The 10223-nt window shown below is 40.0% G+C and overlaps 1 protein-coding gene across 1 annotated transcript; it reads left to right on the top strand.

The window, feature by feature from the left end:
• The first annotated feature begins 7002 nt into the window (after window positions 1-7002).
• LOC122016941 (patatin-like protein 3) lies at window positions 7003-8664 on the top strand. Its single transcript, XM_042574381.1, has 3 exons — window positions 7003-7934; window positions 8007-8069; window positions 8157-8664. Exons 1-3 carry the CDS (start codon window positions 7059-7061, stop codon window positions 8466-8468), a joined length of 1251 nt encoding a protein of 416 aa, XP_042430315.1. The 5' UTR covers window positions 7003-7058; the 3' UTR covers window positions 8469-8664.
• The last annotated feature ends 1559 nt before the right edge of the window (window positions 8665-10223 follow it).

Genomic DNA, 10223 nt, shown 5'->3' with positions numbered 1-10223 from the left:
TGTCCTAATTATATCATATACAGTCTCTACTCTTGATTTCTACTCTGCTGTGATTACGCGTGTAGAGTATGTATTGTAGGGATTGTCGAGTGGTTGGATTTACCATGCTGATTTATGCATATAATGTGGATTGTATGTAGCTTGGTATGTGTTTTAGGAGTCATCATGTTGACCCAACATTTGCATGTTGTATGTACACACGTGTTTGGTTATGTACTCTTGGAGGAGTTGTGTTGATTGTATGTTTGTGGTTTATACACATGTCTGACGTGTTTACTACTGGAGGATACATGTTGATTGTATTTATGTACATGTGTCTTGTGGGATTATTGGAGATTTTTAGTGGATTATACAGGTGTAGTTGTGTACATGTGTTGGTGGGATATGTGGAGGTATCATGACGATTATATTCTTGTTGTGCAGTGCTTATATGGAGTTAGAGTTTGCATGGATGATGACGGTGTCTGTATCATGATTATATATATATATATATATATATATATATATATATATATATATATCATGTTCATCATTTATTGCATACTGACGACTATCGTCTCCTTTGTAGTTGAGAGGGTTGTCAGTTTTTATAGCTGTCCACTCTACCACTGATGGAGAGTGGTAGCTGGGAGTGGAGCTATGTTCTGTCGCGCTTACTCAGCTGCTTAGTGTTGTCACTTTGTCAGCCTCGACCACTCTGGAGTAGTGGGTCTTGAGGGTACAGTAGTCGGAGTGCTTGAGTTGTGAGTGGTCAGGGACCCTTAGCTATGTAGTTAGATAACTACATAGTATATTGTCACCTCAGTCGCTTTATAGCGGTTACGTGCGTGAGGTTTGTACGGTTTGTCACGGACCCAAGCCTCTTGGCCATACAGGGGTCGTGGTGTCTGGAGAGGTGGCGGGGGTGACCATGGAGCATGCATGCACTTTTGCATATGATGCGCGGTGCATCTGGGGGGATATATCTGCATACATGCCTAGTAGATACTAGTTGCATGTGATTGTGATCTGTTGCATTTGATTGAGCTATGGTTGTTGCATATGGTTGTCATGCTGCATACATGTCATTTATTTTACATGTATATGCAGTCGTATTTATATTGCACAGGTGTCACGGGTATATCTGTTGCAGATCCAGTGAGTTTACTGATCTTTGTACCTTGCGTCGATTCCAGATTGGGTATGTATCTGTCATTGTGTTAGTTGTGGTTTGTACAGTTTATATGTCAGGTTATTATGTCAGATATGTTTAGGTGCATTGATTATGATAGTATGATCATGTTCTTTATTCCCTACTGAGACTGTATACTTGTGATCACCATGTTTGTTTATGGACCATGCACTATCTTTTCTATTACCCGCTGAGTTACCTATACTCACCACCGTATGTATACATTTATGTTTTCAGGTAGCTTGTAGATGGTTGGTGTCGCTTGGAGTATCCTGTCTGCCAGGTCCTACGTCACATCCGAAGACCGTGCTTGTTTTCTTTTGTATATCTTTTTATTATTTTTGGCATTGTATTTATGTGTAGCCATGTGGCTATCTTATGGTTTTGGTGTTGTATTTGTGTTTAAGCCGTGCCGGCATGCATTGTATTTATTTGGTTTGTGTGGGCTTTCCTTCGTTTTTCCGCTGTGTTTTTAGTACAGCCGTGTGGGTTGTTTTATATATAACTGCGTGGTTGTGATTGTTTCATTCCAGCCGAGTGGGCTGTGATTATAACTGCGTTGTTGTGTATATAAATATTCCAGCCGCATGTGGCTGATGTATTTTGTTTGTATTGATGCTTCAGATTGTCACCGGTACAGGGGAGATGTTGTCGGATTTTTGTCTGACAGAGACTCCTTTGGGGGCGTGACAATTTAATAGATAAATTTTTTTTAATAAACAGTTAATTTAAGAATGTTACGTTAATAGATCATTTATTGTGAATATTTTTAGATTTATTTTGAGAACGTTAATACATCGTCTATTGTGAATATTTTTAGATTTATTTTGATGATTGATAATTTTTTTTTTTAATGTTACATCGATCATTTTAAAATTCATCGATGTAAATTGAATGAATACTTAATGCCAACTCGTGCCAACTCAAAAGAAGGTACTCCATCAAGTTATTAATGAAACAATTTTTTTGTTAGGAATTCACTATTACAAAGAAGGCATGTGATATTCTTTATAATGCATACAAAGGTGAAAGCAAGGTGGAAGACGTTAAGACTTTAAACAAATTGATAAATTCAGTTAGTCAATTAATTTAATTAATTTTTTTTTATCGATCATCAAGATAAATTAAAAAATATATATGACGAATAATCCAGAAGTCCAGTACCTTTGATTACACGTCTCATTTAGAGAAAAAATTTCTATAAATATATCATAACTAGGGATCAAATCGTGGATATCTAAATAATAATTTAGATATCTTACCACGATACCATATTTTCGAGGACGACATTAAGACTTAAGAGAGGTGAATTTGATTTCCTATAAATGATAGAGTTTGAAAGTGTTGAAGAATATTATAAAAGAGTTGTTTTAATCAACTCAAGGTTACTGAAAAACAAATTTAAGCTTAAACTATATGGTATTTTGTAGTGTCATACAGAGGTACGCATCTTGTTTAGTATATTATGTTTATTTGCTCTTATATTACTATAGAACTCAGTGAAAATCTAATTTTCGTGCAAGGAACAAATACATTAGGATCAAATACCACTTTATTCAAAGACTTAGTTAAGAATCTGAAGTGTCGATCAAGCATTACAACACTGGAGATCAGGTTTCAGATGTCCTTGGGATACCCTGAATTCTGAAGTTTTCAAAGAACTCAAGAAGAAGCTTGACATGAGTTCAGGTCAAAAGTTTAAGGGAAATGATTGGAAAAGTAACATTGACCTTTGACCATTTCTTAGATACATGCATTAGTATTATGATAAGTTCATGTAACAAAAGGTGCTTCGTTGTTCCCAGTATTTTTATTAATTTGTCCTTAGGTTAGGTTATTAGTTATTAGTACAAGTGGTCAAAACATAAGGGAGATCATGTTCGGACGCGGTGAGTTTCGATCCCAAGAACTCATGTGACGACACCTATATCTTAACCACTGCATTACCCCGAGGGGATAGTATTATGGTAATTTCATACATATACACATGCATGTTAAAAAAAAAATCTTAGTCATTCCACTCGAGTGAAAAAAATTTATGCGTTCTTATTAATTCTTTGTGATGCATGAGATTATTAGACAACAAATTTCTTCTCTATTTCCTACACCTTTCTTTAGGATCATGTTCTTTATTGTTATCAACTCAAGGATAGACTGTACTCACTGTAGTGTTCTCACTTTAATCTCTTCCTTGAAAAAAAAAAAGACTCTCATCAACTCATTCAAGTTGTTTTATTTGGGTAGGAGCATTCATTTTGATATTGATTGAACACAAACAATAATTTTCATTTCTTTAGAATAATCTCTTCCTGAAGGAATTAAGTATAGTTGACTAACTTGATCTATGAGTTAATTGAAGATTAAAGCAGTGTAAAAGGCATTCAAATATACAGAAAATGCAATCTATTCCTAAAGGCTTATGCAATTATCAGAATTTTTTTTTTTCTAAAGCGATCTTATTCTTGTCTGAAGTCCTTCAACTTACGAAACAGTTCCAAGTCATGGTTTCATGAATAAACATGTACCTTGTAGGGATCTGTAACTTCCTGTTTGAGAATTGATCAGAATTCTGCTGTCCTTTGTCCTGTGACAAGACCAATCAGAGATGCCATGCAATGCAAATCTCAATCAAGCAACTCTGACCATTCACCATTTGGATTTCCGATTGTGTTCAAGGGTGATGATAACTACTTCAATCATTGATGATCTGCGCAGGTGTCACCGTGGACCTGGAATGCCATTGTTACATGTCAAATCAGAATTCTTATTTTTTTTTCATGAAAACGAAATCAAAACAGAATCTAATTGTGCAGCAGGCAATCACCAACCAATATAGGACGCAATTTGTTACTACAGTGACAGGCAACTTGAAGGGCTGATATCAACCATTACCACCGTCAAGTTTTTCGCAGTGGAATGCAGCACAAAAGTGAGAGCTAACAGTTCTCATCAGCCGGTGGCCACATTTAAGAGGAAAATCTCCAAAATCTTGGTTGTAGCTGTGTGTGTGTGTGTGTGAGAGAGAGAGAGAGAGAGAGAGAGAGGTGTGATCCACTACAATCAAGGCTATTCAAACACCCGTGTAGGCGATGTGTTAGTCTCACCTACTTTCTCCCTTTCTTGAAGGCTGCCATGGTTCTTTAATTTAAAATAGATCAAGCTTATTCTGAAAGGGGCCCTGTTGGAACAGAAGATAATGAGTGTCGGTCATAAGGGTCAAAGAAAGTAACTGTGCAGAGATATAGAAAAGACAGACATTTCTGAAAATTATTGTACTTAATAATAGAGCATGATGACATCTTTGGCAGTGCCAAGATACTACTCTATTATGAACTCCTCTTTAGGTAAATCTCCATTGAAATTTAAGTCGTACATAAGTTTCTCAGGCCATGACTTCATTATAGGCTTGGTATGACACTAACCATGATTCAGAAATATACCCAATTTGCAGGAGTTAAGGCTTGCCTTTCTTTGAGTCACGAATTCACACGGCACCAATTACTGAAGTTGGAGTGAACAATGAATATTTCTACAAATAATATGATAGTTAACTAGCAAATTAGAACTAGCCAACGTAATGTTGATCTTTCATATTTGGAAGTTTAGAATGATACTGCTGAGTTTTAAAATGCAAAAATAGATAGAAAAGCTGCAGAAAGATCTGATAGAAGCACTATTCATAGCTGTAAATATAATTTAGGCAATTTGTCTCAGCTATATAATTCAAGCGCAGTAAGATGGAGAAACATATTAGAAAGAGAGCTAATATAAATGCTGCATTGAAGCTTGAACTTTAATGCTAGCAAGTGTGGATGCTGGGCCTCTCAGGCCCCAATGTTCACTTGCTACTGCAACTTGTTAAAGTTTGAAGTTGACAAGAGAAATGGTTAAATCACTTCTACTTGCAGTAACGGTAGTTATGCCCACATAAGACTATAAGGTTATTTGGTGGGTGCTCATTGGCCGTACTTCAGTATGGCCATGGTCCTTGAACTCAGCATCGAACATTCTGCGAGAATTCCAGTAAAAGACTAGATGAACATTAAACAGATGTTACATCAAATTTTACGTGCATTAGTATGTCATCACTTTCACTCGAAGGCAATGCTAAAGAGTTAATGATGATGGCCACCATGGGCCATATCGCCAAGGACATGAGCACAATGATTGGAGAAAAAGAGCTTTTGTGTGCAACTGACATGCCATTATAATAATACAGATGGAATGTCATGTCCAGTTTTTGATTTTTCTTTTAGTTGTCATTCACAAAACAACCTCTTGTAAAAAGTAAATAAGATTACGTACCATGAATCTTTTCTCGAGACTTTGCATAACGAAAATTTTCATACATCGGATTGTCCTTTACTTTTCACTCAATTTTGGATTCAGTACCTGAATCCTAAAGTGCTTCACCTTGAAGTTTATTATGCAAATAATCACTAGAAGATGCCTTTTTCATTTATGACCTTTGCTTAAACATAAGAGGGAACGGTGTACGTGCAATGTTAAATAAACATTCCTAGAATATGAATGATTGTCCCTGATTAAGGAGAACTTAGCTATCTTCTTCATTCGTAGTGGTTTATTTATTTGATCACTATAAAACACATAGATATCTCAGCTTGTGACATTACGTTAAGTTTGACAATTCTCATCGATACTGAAATTACCCACCTTTTTCTGCTGAAGGAAGCAATACTATGCACAGCAGATACATAACTAATTCATACCACTGACAAACAATGGACTCATGAACTATGATTTTACACAGTTTTCAGAAAATGAATTATTATTTAAACCTGGCAAAGGAGTGGATTAATCACAAACTGACCATCTTTTTGCAATTAGATAGTGCTTTCCAACATGAAGGAAATTTTTCAAAACAAGGTATAAAGTGGTTAGCTCCAACAGGCCTCTGCCTTATTGTTTTTCAATAATCAAGCTGTGTTTTCTAGCAACTCTTCACCTATCTGACACACTGACCTTCCGAAACTCTAAACTAATCATCTTAAACCTAATCCTCATGACACATGCTTAATTAATGCACCAAAGAAGATGAAAGACATGGAAAGAAAAGTATTCTAGAGATCGTTTTTTTTGCATAAGCAAAGGAAGATATTCTTGTTAGGGAACCAATGGATTGAGAAAGGACGCTGGATGATTTTAGAAAGGATGTTGTTCATTATAATTACCTTTTGGAATAAGATGGAGGGAGATTAAATATTGGTTAGGACATCATCACACTAAAATTATTCTTGCTTTGCTCCCCATCAACCCTGAAAGAAGTGAAGACCTTATAAACAATAGATTGAGCCTAACACCAAATCATATGATTGATTGCCAATCATATTAAACAAATGTCGACAACACTTTATAATTCATTGATCATGATTTAAGTAAGTCATCAACTAGAATTTTACCTTAGAGAAGGGGAGCTGTACGCCTGTACCTCATCGACCTCCGTAGTTTGTCGTTTTCCCTTGGACCGGCAGAGCAGCGCGAGTCGACGTGGCGCAACCTTCTTGGCGTGTCTCCTGTCCACCCGACACCTGCCTGTGATCCTTTCAATCTGGTCCGTTGGATCGCTGTGGCCTTCGCGCCGAGGACGTCGGTGGCATCACGGGCCGGTCCTTGCACACGTGCGAACGCCTCGCATCAATTCCTCGCCCGCCGACTCGCGAGCCCTCTTTCCTCTCACCTTCCCTGGACCTCGTTCCTCTTCCTGCTCCCGCGTTTGCAGCCGCTCATCGCGAATTCGACGGTCCTAGTCGCCTCTCGAGTAGGAGTACGTGTGCTGCTCCGAACGGGCTATTTAAGAGGACTTGGGCGGGCAGCCTTCCGCCAAGTCCTCCGTCCGTCTCTTCTCGCGTCTCGTTTACTTGAAAGGATGGCGTTCATTGCCGACGACAAGTTGAGCTGCGAGATCTTCTCCATCCTGGAGAGCAAGTTCCTCTTCCCCCTCTGCTCCTCCGCCGTCGCTTCTCCATGGACTCCGGTGGTTCCGCGCAGCGCTGCGGCCGGAAGAGTCCGTATCCTGTCGATCGACGGGGGCGGGAACGCCTCCGATGGCCTCCTAGCAGCGGCCGCTCTCACCCGAATGGAATCCACCCTCCGCCGCCGCACCGGCGACGCCTCAGCCAGCGTCGCCGACTTCTTCGATCTCGCCGCGGGGTCCGGCGCCGGCGGCGTCCTCGTTGCGATGCTCTTCACGAGGGGCCACGACGGCCGCCCCCTCTTCTCCGCCGCCGAAGCTCTGCAGCTCCTCCTCGCCGAGAGCCGTCGCCGAAGCGGAGGGGGCTTCGGTTCCAAGAGGAGGGGCATCTTCCGGGGGTTATTCGGCCGATCGGGTGGTTTACTGCGGAAGATCTTTGGGGATGCGTCCCTGAGGGACACGCTGAAGCCGGTCCTGATCCCCTGTCACGACCTAGCCACAGGATCGCCCTTCGTCTTCTCGAGGGCAGACGCCGTGGAGGCGGACGCCTACGACTTCTTCATCAGGGATGTGTGCGCAGCCACCTGCGAGGACGCTGTCGAGCTGCGGTCGGTCGATGGACGCACACGGGTGTCGGCAGTGGGTGGAGGGGTGGCGGTGGCCAATCCCGCCGCGGCCGCCATTACTCACGTGCTTCACAACAAGCAGGAGTTTCCCTTCGCGGTCGGAGTCGAGGACCTCATGGTGGTGTCGATCGGGGCTTCCGGTGGCGCTTCCGCCACTGGCAAGGCGCAGATCGTTAGGGTCGCCGTCGAAGGTGCCGCTGATATGGTACGGAACCGCCGATAACTTTTTCAATTCCCGATCATGTAACAGTCCTAATTCAGTCTCTATTCTCATCAGGTGGATCAAGCAGTGTCAATGGCATTTGGAGAGATCAGAACAAACAACTACGTTCGAATCCAGGTACTAAATTTCGAACATCAAAATTGAGCGATCAGATCCTGTACCAAACAAGCGACTTACATTCTCGGGCAAACATTTTTTCTCCAGGCAAATGGATTCATCTCCGGAAACAGCACGCCGAGAGCAGCCAATTCGAGTAAATTGATGGAAGAAATCGATGAGATTTTGTCGCAGAGGAACGTCGACTCGCTGCTATTCAGAGGGAAGAAGATCTCGGAGCAAACCAAGGCCGAGAAGCTGGAGTGGTTCGCCGGGGAGCTGGTGAAGGAAGAAAATTGGAGGCGGAAGAGCTCGATTCCCACAGTACTGGTGAAGCAAATGATGACGCCGAGAACGTCGTCGGCCACGACGACTACGACAGTGACGACGACCTCGAGCACAACGTCTCGATCGAACTAAATTAATTACAGCTTGATTGTATTGAGAGAAAAAACAAAATGAGTGGACTTAGTTGTGTAATGTATATAATATTTGTGCAGAAAAAACTAGACCAACGGTAAAAATAAAAACTACGAAAGAAATAGTGCCGTAGATATAATGAAAAAAGTACGTGTAATTCCTCTCCAAATAATTTTTTGAAATCAGTCTTGCAATTCATCTATTCCTAATATACTTTCTGCCGTCGAACTCCACGCAAAAGAAACACGCTCTTTTATTAAGCGTCGCCTTTAATTTTTGAATTTATTAAATAACGACGTTTACCGCTTATCTAAAGCATCGATCTGCCCATCTTTAATTAGGAATTTATTAAATAACGACGCTTACCGCTTGCCACTTACTACCAACGCTTTCACGAGCGTTGATGGTAAATTATTAATTGAGCAAAAATCTAAAGAATATCTTTCTCGTAATGTAAATGTCCTTATTCCATAATAGCAGTAAAAATTTTGGAAGATACATGTTGCGGTGAATAGGAAAGAGTCTTTTAATGGGCTCAGGAGTTAACAGATAGTATAGATGTCGGTCAAAAATCCTAGAAGGGGTTAAAAGGTCGAGCTAAATCGGACAGGCCGTCTTCTTCTGATAGGCTCAGTCGATCGGGCAGACACTCTACGGTAGACCTGACCACGGTTCGGAACCGACGGTTCGACGGTTCGGAACCGCCGGTTCGACGGTTCCAGGCAGGTCGACCCTTAACCTTAACCGCCCAAGACGGTTACGGTTCACGGTTCAGAACCGCCGGTTCACGGTTCGGTTCACGGTTCGTCACGGTTCGTCACGGTTCAAGATTAATATGTTAATAAAAATTAAAAATTAAAAATTAAACATTAAACATTAAAAATTAAAAATTAAAATTTATTAAAAAAAGGGCTTGCACTTATTTAAGTTGCCTACGTATCCCTTTAGGGGAATCAAAGCCCACGTAGTTCTTTTACATTTTTATCCTTTTACATTTTCATTCACTTCCATTTCCTGTTCCTGTCGTATTTGTTCCTTCAATATCAAAATCTTCAACTTCGTCATCCGAAAGTTGCATTCCTTGGATTCTTTTCTCCGCTCTGGTCCAATCGTCCAGTAATGCTTGGGCTTCCAATGAGTCGAGACAAAGTTGATCGTCGTTCATCTAATATGTTGCCGCGACGTCTGCTCCACAGCAACAGTTGACACTGGACAAGCTAAAATTTCTTTTGCGATCACGGAGAGAACGGGAAAGCTTTGAGCCTTCTGTGACCACCACTTTAAGATATCGAAGTTTTCGCTATCTGCTTCATTAAAATCAAAAGAAGTCGTAAAATAATTCTCAAGTTCCTGTGTGGAACTTGAGGATCCCCGTGGACGTTTTGTCCGTTCTTTTAATAAAAGTTGTACTTTTGTAAGTTTTAAATTACTACTAGTAGTTTGTTGAATTTCAGAAATATTAATTTGTGTTCCATATTTTGCATAATATTTATTATAAATATCATATAAATAAATTCTAACATTATATATAATATTAATTGGATCGGGAAGAAGAATCTTTAATTGGAATTAAAGCATCATAATATAAAGTTAACATTTCTTGTAAAACTTCTAATTTAAATCTAGGATCTAAAGCAAATGCAATTAAATAAATTTCAGGAATTAAATAAAAATATTTTTCCCATTTAGTTTTCATAGCTAAGATGCAAGGAGATAAAGATTCATTATTAATATGTTCATTTAAAACTAATACTA

Source organism: Zingiber officinale, chromosome 8B, assembly GCF_018446385.1.
Source record: "Zingiber officinale cultivar Zhangliang chromosome 8B, Zo_v1.1, whole genome shotgun sequence".
In the NCBI taxonomy this organism is placed as follows: Eukaryota; Viridiplantae; Streptophyta; class Magnoliopsida; order Zingiberales; family Zingiberaceae; genus Zingiber; species Zingiber officinale.
Note: the sequence above shows the minus strand (reverse complement) of the source record. Positions and strands in the feature narration are given on the sequence as shown.

Bases quoted from the DNA above. Each gene is read 5' to 3' on its own strand.
- LOC122016941 (XM_042574381.1), top strand. From the start codon at position 7,059: ATGGCGTTCATTGCCGACGACAAGTTGAGCTGCGAGATCTTCTCCATC. The intron at 7,935-8,006 runs GTACGGAACCGC...TATTCTCATCAG, and splicing joins TCGAAGGTGCCGCTGATATG to GTGGATCAAGCAGTGTCAAT. The intron at 8,070-8,156 runs GTACTAAATTTC...TTTTTTCTCCAG, and splicing joins ACAACTACGTTCGAATCCAG to GCAAATGGATTCATCTCCGG.